At 48.0% G+C, this 12999-nt stretch overlaps 2 protein-coding genes and 1 pseudogene across 4 annotated transcripts in view; all 3 read right to left on the minus strand.

The window, feature by feature from the left end:
- The window catches only part of LOC113432404 (uncharacterized), a 64442-nt gene that overhangs the window by 25031 nt on the left and 26412 nt on the right, over positions 1-12999 (minus strand). The gene's annotated exons all lie outside the window — the stretch shown is intronic.
- On the minus strand, positions 1554-6299 carry LOC113431244 (uncharacterized). Of its 2 annotated transcripts, none has more exons than XM_087953234.1 (2): positions 5934-6299; positions 1554-3642 (listed from the first exon to the last, which is right to left on the minus strand). In XM_087953234.1, the coding sequence occupies exon 2, from the start codon at positions 3550-3552 to the stop codon at positions 2233-2235; it is 1320 nt and encodes a 439-aa protein (XP_087809360.1). In that variant the 5' UTR covers positions 3553-3642; positions 5934-6299; the 3' UTR covers positions 1554-2232. The 2 variants fall into 2 exon arrangements, with proteins under 2 accessions (XP_087809360.1, XP_087809361.1); XM_087953235.1 differs by having other exon boundaries at positions 6203-6273.
- Positions 1554-11781, minus strand: LOC113431631 (uncharacterized; annotated as a pseudogene). Its single transcript, XR_015747076.1, has 2 exons — positions 10162-11781; positions 1554-1818 (listed from the first exon to the last, which is right to left on the minus strand). The product of XR_015747076.1 is annotated as an uncharacterized LOC113431631 (transcript).

Below are 12999 nucleotides of genomic sequence, written 5' to 3' on the forward strand. Positions count from 1 at the left end.
CTCCCTCCCCCTCCCCAGCCGGGACCACGTGCTCCGAAAGCGCCTCGGGGCCTCCGAAGGGCGGTGGGCGTGGCCGGCGGGGCCCTGGATCCCTTTGGCCGGAAGCCGCCGAAGGAGCGAGACAAGCAAACCGTTAGAAAAACTGGTCGTTCCCCCAGATTGGGAGGGGGACAATATCTGCCCCCTAGCGGGGACCCAGGAAGTGGGGCTTTTCTCTCGCAGCCCCTTCCTGGGGAAGACCCTCTCCTGGGGGTCCCTGCAGGCTCCCCTCCCCCTTCTGGGACACTCCAGGACAGGGAAAGGCTGGGACGGAGGAGGAGGATGAGAGTTTGGGGGTGTTTGCGGGTTTGTCTCAGGTGCCTGATTTTGGTTTTGGTTTGCTTCAGTTTGGCTTGAGAGTTGCGAGTCCCTTTTCGGAGTTTCGCAAGACAGGGGGGACGCCATCCAATGCATTGCCTTTGATTGCACTGATCCCCTTTTGCAAAGGCCCCCAAGGTTTATTACAGGTAGTCCTCGACTTACGGCATAGAGGTTCCCCAACAGGGCCAATAAGGGGACTTGGGAGGTGGCTGGTTTCTGTATTTGAGAATCAATCCATAGAAACAGCTGGTCCTCGACTTTAAACCTTAAGTGAGTCTCGGAGGATGATGGATCCGGGTCCTGAATACCTTCTGTGGGTGGGGTCCATTGTAACTCCGAAATGGTCACAGGTCGAGGACTGCCTGCAGGAACCCTCCAGGGCTGCCTCTGTCCTCCAGCTGTGCCGGATGAGGCCTTGGCTGAAAGGGGGGAACTGACCCAAACTCAACCTCGCTCACCTGAGCTGGGAAGGGAAGACGGCCGAGACCCCCACAGGGGGGGGGGGTTTGAAACATTCCCCACACACTGAACATTTCTGTGGTTTTCCTCCACTGTGGATTCTCTGATTATCGCAAGAGTAGTTTTTCTAGAAAAACATTTATTGCACTCAGGCAGAGAATGAGTTAAGCAGCAACCTTCGCCTCCTATTCCTCAACTGCTGTCCCGGGGCTGCTGCGCCAGGAAGCAACTTCTGGAGCGAGGGTGGGTCCCACAGGCCTAGCGCCACGTCCATGGTGCTGGAGGGGAGCCCCTCCTGTGTGGGGTCTGGGGGGGCCATGGGATCCAAGGTCCTCTCCAGAGTGTCAGGCGGACTGCTGGCCAGTTGAGCGTCTGCCTGCCCTTTTCCACCCTGGGAAGATGGAGGAGGTCCATCAGGAAGCCCCGACCCTTCCCCTCATTTTCCTCCCCCCTCCAAGGGTGGATCTTCCTGGGACTGATAATTCCCCATTTCTCCTCTAGGGGGCATCTTCCGGTAGGCTCCCTCCTCTAGTAGCTGCTGGGAACCATGGGCCCTGGACTCCCTGACGGCCTTCCTCCTCTACCTCCTCCCCACAGGCCATTTCCTGATCCAGGGGAGCCCTGAGAGCCACTTTCTCACCCCACTTTGGCTGCCCAGGATGGCACAATCTGACTCCCATCTTGGCCACTTTGATCCGCCCAGCCCATTTCCTGAAAAAGGCCCCCCTTGGTTATTTTGAACAATGCTTTTATTAAGGATTATATGCACAGAAAGAAAGTTAGTACAAATAACGTGAATATATGGGGGGGAAAATGAAAAAAGGAAAAAAAAATCCCTCCAAAAAAGATAATAGGAAAAAGAAACTTTTCCTTCTCGTCCTCAGCCAGTAGATTCAACATCAAAACTTTACCACATTCATCCTTCACCCCATTTTCTCCCTCTAACTTTTCAGTTCTCCTCATGGATCAACATCATCTAGTAAAAATTAAGAGAAGTACCTGGTTTTGACTTACAACTGAAGGAACCTATGACCAGAAATCCATTCCAAGTTGGGGTCCCAAGTCCAGAACTTCCTGTGCTCTGCAAAACATTATATCTACTCCCCACATACTTTTAACTCTCTGGTGTAACCACTCTGATAAGTTACTAATGCGACTATGCAAGTAAGATATTCTCACAATTCCAACATTTGTACCCTTTTGCCTCACTGTGTACTCCCTGATGTTATTTGAGGTTCCTTCAGTAGGAAAAACATTTTCCCCAAACCAAACAATTGTACGATTTCCCTTCTATCACTGTGTGAAGTTCCTGTTAAATGTGTCCACAAGTGAAGAGATTTATCTCTGCTAAGTACTTTCTGGTGCTTTTCTAGCTTTGATTAACTATGAAAAGGTTTCTCACACTCTGTAAGGCTAGTCTCCTCTGTGATTTCGCACATGCCAGTGAAGTGATGAATTATGGGCAAAACATTTCCCACATTCCAGACATTTATATGGTTTCTCTCCAGTGTGGATTCGCTGATGCATCACAAGAGAATCTTTCCGAGCAAAACATTTATCACACACTGCGCATTTGTGAGGTTTTTCTCCTGTATGGATTCGGCTGTGACTTAGAAGGGAAGAAGAATGAGCAAATGCTCTTCCACAGTCCAAACATTTGTAATCTTTTTCCCCTGTGTGAATTTTCACATGAGATTTAAGGGCCGATGATGTGGTATAAAATCTTCCACAGTCGTTGCATTGATGCGGTTTCTCCCCTGTGTGGGTTTTATGATGACTGCAAAGGCCTCTCTTATCTACAAAGCATTTTCCACATTCCTCGCATTTGTAGGGCTTCTCTCCTGTGTGGAACCTCTGATGGCGTCCGAGGTGTTGCTTTTGGGAAAAGCATTTCCCACACTCCTCACATTTGTAGGGCTTCTCCCCCGTGTGGATTCTCTGATGAATCTGAACATGGGCTGGTGTAACAAAACATTTCCCACACTGCCCACATCTATGGGGCAGCTCCCCTTTGTGCCATTTCTGGTGTCTCTGAAGTTCAGAAGAATCCACAAATCGTTTCTCACATTCTGGACATTCATAGGGTCTCTCTCCAGTGTGGCGTTTCTGATGTCGCAGCAGGATTGATTTTTTGGAAAAACATTTCCCACATTCGAGGCACTTTTCGTTTTTTTCCCCTGTGTGTGTTTTATTATGATTACGAAGACCTGAACTCTGGGTGAAACATTTTCCACAGTCAAAGCATTTGTAAGATTTTATTCCTGCATGTGTCTTCCCATGGGACCAAAGCTGTGCATTCTGAGGAAAGCTCTTCCCACATTCCCAACACTTGTAAGGTTTCTCCCCAGTATGAATTCTCTCATGGATTCTGAGAGTGCCTTTTCTACAGAAAAATTTCCCGCATGCCAGACATTGATGACGTTTCTCTCCAGTGTGGATTTTCTGATGTCTAAGAAGGTCTGACTTTTGACTAAAGCGTAAGTCACATTCCTCACATTTATAGGGTTTTAGTCTGGTGGAGCTTCTGAGACCTTTTGCTTCATTTCCAGAGTTGGATTTCTCACCCTCCAAACCTTCACTGGATCCACTTCCCACATGGACCTTCCTGTGGGTCAAAAGGAGGGACCTGCGAGCAAAGGATTTCCCACACTCTGAGCATTCATGGGATTTTTGGTGATTTTTTGGAGTGCTGCTTTTATCTGATGGGGGATCCAAGAGTTTCCCATGCTCCATGCTTTATGGCGGCTGCTGCCGTGTGTTAATTTTCTATTATCTGTTAATAGTTGTCTTCCAGGGAAATCTTTGGTCACAATTTTGCATCTGCTGTTAAAGGAAAAAGAAGGGAAGAATTATATTTCCCTTTCAGACACGTAATCATAAAATCTTATCCTTGGCAGGGACCTTAAGGGTTTTCCAGTCTGACCCTCTGCCCAGGGTAGGGTGCTCAGTACACCTGAGGCAAAGTGATGGAGGCCCTATATCTATGAGATGTCCTCAATGTATGACCATGGGACTGGAACCTCGGTTGTTCAGTGACGCAGTGTGTCAACTCTGAAACGGATCGAGCCTGCCTCACATATCTTCCGTTTCTGTAGTTGCCAGAGCACCTAATTGGGCAATGTGACCTGTGACTCTGGGGAAGGGGGGGGATCTCTAACGTTTAATTATGCTGAAAGCACGGGAAACAGCTAGAGCTGGGTTTAAGTTCATCCGTGCCGAAATGATGTACTCAATAAAGCCGTTCTTTGAGGAAGCCATAAGTCTCAGAGTGCTGAATCGTTTGGGTTCATCAGTTGGAACCCTGACACAGTGGTTAGGGGAGGGGTCACGGGAGCATTTCACTCCACAACCGCCACCCCACACTCCGGGTTGCAACCGTGAAATGACCTTGGAGGTCCTTACGTGTGGGGAGGAGCAGACAATGGTCGTGGGGCATCTAGGGAGGGGAGAAGACAGGCACAGGCCATCCATAAATTGGGGAGCCACCCACTAAAGTGGGGTGCACAGCTGCAGCCACCCCTGGAAGCCTGAGCCCGGCCATGCAAAGCAGCTCTGACTGACAGCAATGCTGGGCTGGGCCTTAAGTGGAGGCCTGGGGCCTTCAGCACTCTCAGCCATCTGCCACTGTCCCCAGGCCTGGGCTTCACCCCAGTGTCACCACTACCACTGAGAAATACGGCCTTAATCCCTAGAGCGGAGGCCTTTGCAGCCTAGCGCCATTTTCAAAGCCGCATGTTCCGTACCATTTCCAAGCAACGAGTCCCAAAGCATCTCTAAGCTCCTCCAGGCCCCCTTAGGTCGAATGCGGCCTGTGCCTGGGAATCACAGGGCCTCTCCTGCTCACTTCAGACAGCCCCACATTCCTTAGCTGGGACTTTTGTCTGCTTAACGACACGTGAAATCGCTTAACAACCACAGTCAGGAATAAAAGCATTGCAGCCATTGAGCCAAGCTCTCACATGACATTGCTCAACGATGACTTTGCTCAACGACCAAGACTCCAATTTTGGTCATAAGTCCAGGACAAACTACAGGAATTACGAAAAACTATGTGACCTTCTACCGTTGCACCATAGAGAATATCTTAACTTACTGCACCTGTGTATGGTTTGCCAATTGCACAGTGGCAGATAGGACAGCACTCCAGAAGGTTAACATCATTGCCCAGAGGATCATGGGTTGCCCTCTCCTCTCTTTGGAAGAGCTTTATAGCTCCCGCTGCCTTGAGAAAGTTCAAAACATTCTCAAAGATCCATCTCATCCTGGGAACCCTTTTTTTTTTTTTGAACTATTACCATCCGTGCAGTAACTAGATTGAATTCTACTGTATAGTGCAATATTAAAGCAATATCAGGGGTTTTCAATTCAATTGCACAGAATACGAAGGATGTATGTTTGTGTTTTATTTTTATAGTTACAAAGTACACTGAAGATGGCATTTAATTCCATTGTACCAGGTGCAATGGCAATAAAGAAAAGGAAACAAAACTAAGGCATCACATAAGCAGAAGAGGAGGCAAGAGAGTTCAGGCTTTGTAAACAACCCATTTCTGATTCTTATCCCTTTTTCCTGCTTCTTCTCACTTTCGCACATATGAGCTCCATTCCATTATGACTTCTCGACCCCAGCTTCCTCCTGACAGTTTTTAAATATTTTATAAAATAAAGTAAAAAGGGGGGGGGGGGGTGAATTAGATCCACCAAGGAGGGGCTGCCACATCACAGCCTCTTCCTGGGCGAAACAAGGAAAATAGAAAGTTTAGAAATTCTACCTATCTTTTGAAAGCAGAAGCAAAGTAAAGATTCGCATAAAAACAAAGGATTTTATTTTTGGCCTTTCAGACCCAGCACAAAGAACAGGGGGTCTCTTTTGTGGGTTAAGACAGCATGAGCTCAATTCAACTCATTCAAACTTCTTTCCTTTTCCCAGAACCCTTCCCGCCCCGTTGCAAAGAAATCACAGTGTATTAACAACACACTACGAATCTCAGTAAATGCTTAGTTTAAAGCACAATTTATACTCTTTTTTTTTTTTTCCAAATACACTTGCGGGATACGCATTCTCAGGCCTCGTGGTCTCACGGACCACAGAGAGACCTTCTGAAGGAACTTACCAAAAGTTTCTTCCCGAATCCACCCGGGGAGCCTTGGCTGGGCGAGGAAGGGGGAAGATCCAACCCTGGGACGGAGCCCCCTTTGTCCCCCGGAGGGAAGGAAAGCGAGCCGGTCCCTGCAGGCAACGCCAGAGCCGGATCTCCCCGAGGAAAACCCGGGAAGCCGGAGAGAGGGATCCGCAGCTCCCCTCCTCCTGGGCGGGGAGGGGGAGGAGATCTCGTGGCAGGAGGGGCCGCCTGGAGGCCGGAGAGAGAGCAGCCCCACCTACCCCGAGCGGGATCCAGAAGCCTTTCCCGAGGGATCCAGCGCCGATCCCCTCCCCGGGCGAAGAGGGATTCGCGGAGGGAGGTGAGATCCAGCCAGTGGGAGGGTCTAGGCGTGGGCGGGGCTTCTCCTCTCCTCTCGGGCTCCGCCCCCGCCTTGCAGCCCCGCCCCTTTCTCGCCTCCTCTGCTTTCCCCTCCGCCCCTCCCCTCTGATCTCCCAGGTGGAGGAGGAGGGAGCCCCCTCATTTATTTATTTATTTATTTATTTGATTTGCCAATTGTTTACAAGATAATAAGTATAAGTGTATACATAGTTGTGAATACATGAAATGGGTACATATAAGAAAAATAAAAGAATAAGAGAAACAATAGGACAGGGACGGTAGACACGTTGGTGCGCTTATGCACGCCCCCTACAGACCTCTTAGGAAAGGGGTGAGGTCAATAGTAGACAGTCTAAGGTTAAAGTTTTTGGGGTTTGGGGAAGAAACTACAGAGTCGGGTAGAGTATTCCAGACATTGACCACTCTATTGCTGAAGTCGTATTTCCTGCAATCAAGTTTGGTGCAGTTTACTTTGAGTTTGTATCTATTGTGTGCTCTTGTGTTGTTATGGTTGAAGCTGAAGTATTCATTGACAGGTAGGACATTGCAATGTATGATTTTATATACCATACTTAGATCAGACCGAAGACGGCGTAATTCAAGGTTTTCTAGGTCTAGAATTTCAAGTCTGGTGGCATAAGGTATTCTACAACGAGTAGAGGAGTGGAGAACTCTTCTTGTGAAATATTTCTGGACTTTCTCAATTGTGCTAATATCAGATACGTAGTGTGGGTTCCAGACTGATGAACTGTATTCGAGTATTGGTCTAGCAAATGTTTTGTATGCTCTGGTTAGTAGTGTGATATTACCAGAGAAAAAGCTACGTAGGATTAGGTTAACAACTCTTAATGCCTTTTTGGCTATGTAGTTGCAGTGGGCTCTAGCACTCAGATCATTAGAGGTGAGTATTCCAAGGTCCTTTACAGAGCTTGGGTCATCAACAAGATCTTGACTATTCAGCTTGTATTTTATTTTCTGATTTTTTTTGCCAATATGTAAGACAGAGCATTTATTTGTTGAGATTTGAAGTTGCCATTTGTTTGACCATTCTGATACATAGTCAAGATCTTTTTGTAGGGTAGCAGTATTGTCTGTGGTATTGAACAGCTTTACATCATCAGCGAAAAGAACGCAATTGCTCTTAATATGATCACAGAGGTCGTTTATGTAGAGTATGAAGAGAGTTGGTCCTAGAACACTGCCTTGGGGAACACCACTATTGACAGGTAGTGGATTTGATAGGACGCTCCCGATTTTGACCATTTGTTGTCTGTTTGACAGGAATGCTTCTATCCAGTTATTCAGTTGTCCAGAGATACCATAGGATTTTATTTTTAGGAGTAGTTTGTCGTGTACCACTGAATCAAGAGTTGTGGCCGAGGTGGGTCTGGGGTCGCAGAAGGGCAGCCAATGTGGGGGCTGGGTGGGAGTGGGACCTTGGCGACCCTGAATGAGGACCCCGAGCCCCGAAGTTTCTTGCATGGGAAGAGGAAGGAGACGGAAAGCGGGAGGGAAACGGAGGCATTTTCTGACCTGGAAGCCACAAATGCCACCCAAACTACAAGAAAAAAAAAGGTGCTTTTTAGGGGGGGGCAAAAGTGTTTTTGCAACTTCACTTTTTCTTCTGAATCTCCTTTTTTTTTTTGTTAAGGTGCGGGAAGAGCTGAGCTTCGATTCCCTTCTGGGGAGAAGACTCGGAATTTGGGGAGGAGGCCCAGAAACCCCGCCCCATCCCATAATCCCCCGTTGCTGAATCGGAACCTGGATGGGAAGCGGGGACTGTGGAGGGAGGATATTGGGGGGGTTGGCTCCTCTAAGCTGACTCCCCAAAACTATCCCTTTGGTGAGGGAGGGGGGCTGGAAACCCCTTCCAGATGGGCTTGGGGGGGCTGCAGGAGACAGAGAAGAGAGCTGAACCCCCCAAAAATGGATAGGAGGACTTCATTTGTGAGGAGAAGTTCGGTATAACCAGGGAATCGGGGGGGGGGGGTCCCCTTTTCCTCAGGACACCCAGAACCCCCCTGCAGTCAAGCCCCCCCCTCCCATGGAGACCATCCCAACTGCCTCTGCAGGACCCTCGCTCAAAGCAGGACCTTGGCCGGGCCATAGGAGGCTCCCATGCTCAAAGGTGAGGGTGGCAGCATCAGGATTTGAACCCAGGACCAGCTGGCTCCCCTCCCCCCCCAAGGGGAGAACCTTCAACTCCCATTCCTCAACTTGAGTCTAGGGGCTGCTGCACTAGGAAGCAACTTCTGGAGGGGAAGGTTGGTTCCCACAGGCCTAGCTCAGCATCTCTGGTGCTGGAGGGGAGCCCCTGCTGCGTGGGGTCTGGGGGGCGGGCGCGTCTCCTTCGCTCTGGGCTCTTGTGGGGAAGAAGAAAGTTTCACCTCTCCAGGAGCTGCTGCTCGGACGGGAACTTGTGAATTTAAACAGGGCAGCAACTGCAGGCAGAAACGGGGCTGCGGGGAGGGGTTACTGGGGACCCTGGACTTCCAGGCACTCTTTCCCCCCCACTTGCCTAACATCTAAAAAAGGTCTGGAGCAGCTACTGCTGGGGGCTTCCTGTTAGGAATGATAGTCACCTAACAGTTGGGTTGGCAATATATAAACCAGGATAGTCATTTAATACTGTTGTACCTTTAAGAGAATGCTGCAATTGTGATTGGCTGAGGTTCCTCCAATGGCCATAAGATGGAGCCAGAAACCTGGTTTGTTCTTTTTGCATTTGCCTTTTGCCTGGTCTTCATTCTGCTTGAACTGCTGTGAGTCTTGCAACTGTTCGCAAACACCGTTTACTGAACTTTATGATACTGGTAAAGAAAAGAACTTCGTTTTTGGAGTATCCCTGGACTGATTGTTTTGAATACTAACTGCTTTAACCGTGTATGATTTGGACTGTTTGTTGGACTTTATTCACCCGTTTACTGGAAGTAAAACTTACATTTTACTATTCAGTGTATCTGTGTGCTGGTTGTGTGTTATTCATCACCACTCTCACTATGTTTCCCTGAGTGCATTCATTCTCCTAACGGGGAATACCTCAACACATCCTCCCTCCCCAGCCTGAGTCAGAAGGAGCCCCCAAACTCTGGCTTCACTTCCCAAAGGTGCATCTTTTTCTCCCCAAAAGGCAAACTGGACTTTTTTGGGTATTTTTTCCCTTGAAAACATTTCGCTTTTCATCTAAGAAGCTTCTCCAGTTCTGACTGACTGGGGTGGGGGATAAAGGATTTGTGTTGTGTCACAAAGGACAAACCCATCAGGAGGAGACGTCCGTCTGCATCTGAAAAGAGACATGCCAGGCTCTTTGGAGGGCAGCCAAGTCCACCTTCTGCACAGAAAGGAGCCCTGGGTGGAAAGAGGGGCCACAGCGGCCATCTTGGCCAAAAGGAGCAGCCCTCCCACAATAGAGGGGGAGGGGTGGAAAGGTTCCCCCCTACCTCCAGTCTACAACAGGGTCCTTTCAGCAGCTTCAGGGAGGCTCCAACCCCCCCTTTTGCACCCTGACTCAGCACCAAACGACCGGAAGGAATATCAATCCTTCCATCCTCCACAGCTCAGTCAGAACTCGAGAAGCTTTTTAAAAAAAAAATACTTTTATTAAGGATTATATGCACAGAATACAAATATCTATGTGTCAATATATGGAAAAAGACAATGAAAAAAATGGGAAAAAATCCCTCCAAAAAACATAATAGGAAAAAGAAACTTTTCCTCCTCAGTGAGCAGATTCAACATCAAAACTTTTATCACTAAATAAACAACCCCATTCATTCCACTCTTCACCCCATTTTCTCCTCTCTAAATTTTCATTTCTCCTCATGGATCAACATCATCTAGTAAAAATAAATAGAAATACCTGGTTCCTTGACTTACGACTGAAGGAACCTATGACCAGAAATCCATACAAACTTTTAGTCCCAAGACCAGGACTTCCTGGACTCTGCAAAACATTTTATATACTCCCCACATACTTTTTTTGTGTAATCACTCTGGGAAGTTACTAATGTGGCCTTGCAAGCAACATATTCTCACACACAACAATTTACACCCTCTTGTGACTGTTGGGAAAAAAGGGTTCCCCACATTGTTCACAGCTGAACAGATTTATCTCTGCTGTGGACTTTCTGGTGCCCTTTTAGCTTTGATTTACTATGAAAACATTTCCCACTCCAGGCATTTATACGCTTTTTCTCCAGTGTGGATTCGCTGATGTATCACAAGAGAATCTTTCCGAGAAAAACACCGATCACACTCTGAGCATTTGTGAGGTTTCTCTCCTGTATGGATTCGGCTGTGACTTCTTAGGGCAGATGACTGAGCAAATGCTTTCCCACAGTCCAAACATTTGTAATTTTTTTCCCCTGTGTGAATTTTCACATGAGCTCCAAGGACTGATAAGGTACTATAAAATCTTCCACAGTCGTTGCATTGATGGGGTTTCTCCCGTGTGGGTTTTATGATGACTCCAAAAGGCCTCCCTTGTGTCCAAAACATTTTCCACATTCCTCGCATTTGTATGGCTTCTCTCCTGTATGGAGCCTCTGATGGCTTCCAAGGTGTTGTTTTTGGGAAAAGCATTTCCTACACTCCCCACATTTGTAGGGTTTCTCCCCTGTGTGGATTCTCTGATGAATCTGAACATGGGCTGGCGTAACAAAACTTTTCCCACACTCCCCACATCTATGGGGCAGCTCCCCTTTGTGCCATTTCTGGTGTCTCTGAAATTCAGAACAATCCACAAATCGTTTCTCACATTCTGGACACTCATGGGGTTTCTTTCCAGTGTGACGTCTCTGATGTACCACCAGGGTTGATCTCATGGTAAAACATTTCCCACATTCGAGGCACTTTTCGTTTTTCTCCAAAGAGATGAATTCAGGATGAGACATTTTCCACACTCAAAGCACTTGTGAGATTGTATTCCCACATAAATCTTCTTATGGATCCAAAGATTTGAGTTGTAAGAAAAGCTCTTCCCACATTCCCAACACCTGTAATGTTTCTCCCGTGTGAATCTTCTCGTGGTTTCTGAGAGTGGTTTTTGCACGGAAAAAAATCCCACATTCCAGACATTCATAAGGTTTCTCTCCAGTGTGGATTTTCTGATGTGTAAGAAGGCGTGACTTTTGACTAAAGCATAACTCACATTCCTCACATTTATAATTTTAGTGTTGGGGAGCTTCTGAGATCTTTGGAGTTTTTCCCAGAGAAAGATTTCTCACCCTCCAAACCTTCACTGGATCCACTTCCCACATGGACCTTCCTGTGGGTCAAAAGGAGGGACCTGCGAGCAAAGGATTTCCCACACTCTGAGCATTCATGCGTTTTTTGGTCGTCTTTTGGAGTGCTGCTTTTGTCTGATGGGGGATCCAAGAGTTTCCCACGCTCCATGCTTTATGGCGGCTGCTGCCGTGTGTTAATTTTCTATAACTGTTGATAGTTGTATTTGAGGTAAATCTTTGGTCACAATCTTCTATCTGTTGTTAAAGGAAAAAGAAGTGAAGAAATATATTTCCCTTTCAGACATATAGAGAATCATAACATCTTATCCTTGGCAGGGACCTTGAGGGTCTTCCAGTCTGACCCTCTGCCCAGGGTAGGGTGCTCAGTACACCTGAGGCAAAGTGTTGGAGGCCCTATAACTATAAGAGAGATGTCCTCAACGTATGACCATGGTTGGGACTGGAACCTTGGTCGTTCAGTGAAGCAGTGTGTCAACTCTGAAACGGATGGAGCCTGCCACAGATATCTTCCGTTTCTGTAGTTGCCACACAGCTCGGGGAGGGAGAAAAAGAACTGAATGCGATCGAGTCAAAACAACCTGCTATCTCTAGGGAACCAAGGTCATTCCTAATGGGTGCTGGCCGGAGACTGGAACTTGTTGCCAAGGAGATGCCAGAGCACCTAATGGGGTAATGTGGCCTGTGAGCTTAGGAGTTTAGGGAAGGGGGGATCTCTAATGTTTAATTATGCTGAAAGCACAGGAAACAGCTAGAGCTGGGTTTAAGTTCATCCGTGCCAAAATGATGTACTCAACAAAGCCGTTCTTTGAGGAAGCCATAAGTCTCAGATCGCTGAATCGTTTGGGTTCATTAGTTGGAACCCTGACACAGTGGTTAGGGGAGGGGTCACGGGAGCATTTCACTCCACAACCGCCATGCGACACTCCTGGTTGCAACCGTGAAGTGACCTTGGAGGTCCTTACGTGGGGGAAGGTGCAGGCAATGGTCGTGGGGCATCTAGGGAGGGGAGAAGACAGGCACAGGCCATCCATAAATTGGGGAGCCACCCACTAAAGTGGGGTGCACAGCTGCAGAATCCCTGGGAGCCTGAGCCCAGCCATGCAAAGCAGCTCTGACTGACAGCAATGCTGGGCCGGGCCTTAAGCGGAGGCCTGGGGCCTTCAGCATTCTCAGCCATCTGCTACTGCCCCCAGGCCTGGGCTTCACCCGTGTCACCGCTACCACTGAGAAATGCGGCCTTAATTCCTAGAGCGGAGGCCTTTGCAGCCTAGCGCCATTTTCGAAGCTGCATGTTCTGTACCGTTTCCAAGCAACATGTCCCAAAGCGGCCTGTGCCTGGGATTCACAAGGCCTCTCCAGCTCACTTCAAACAACCCCGCTGTCAGGGCTCCAACAGATGCCCTAATTTAACCATGAGCCTCAGGCCAAGCTTCAAAAGAAATCCAGTTATT

Source organism: Notechis scutatus, chromosome 2, assembly GCF_049901735.1.
Source record: "Notechis scutatus isolate UNSWTSFEM ecotype Mainland chromosome 2, rNotScu1.2, whole genome shotgun sequence".
Lineage (NCBI taxonomy): Eukaryota > Metazoa > Chordata > Lepidosauria > Squamata > Elapidae > Notechis > Notechis scutatus.

Coding starts and splice junctions, on each gene's coding strand:
- LOC113431244 (XM_087953234.1), bottom strand. CDS start 3,552: ATGGAGCATGGGAAACTCTTGGATCCCCCATCAGATAAAAGCAGCACT.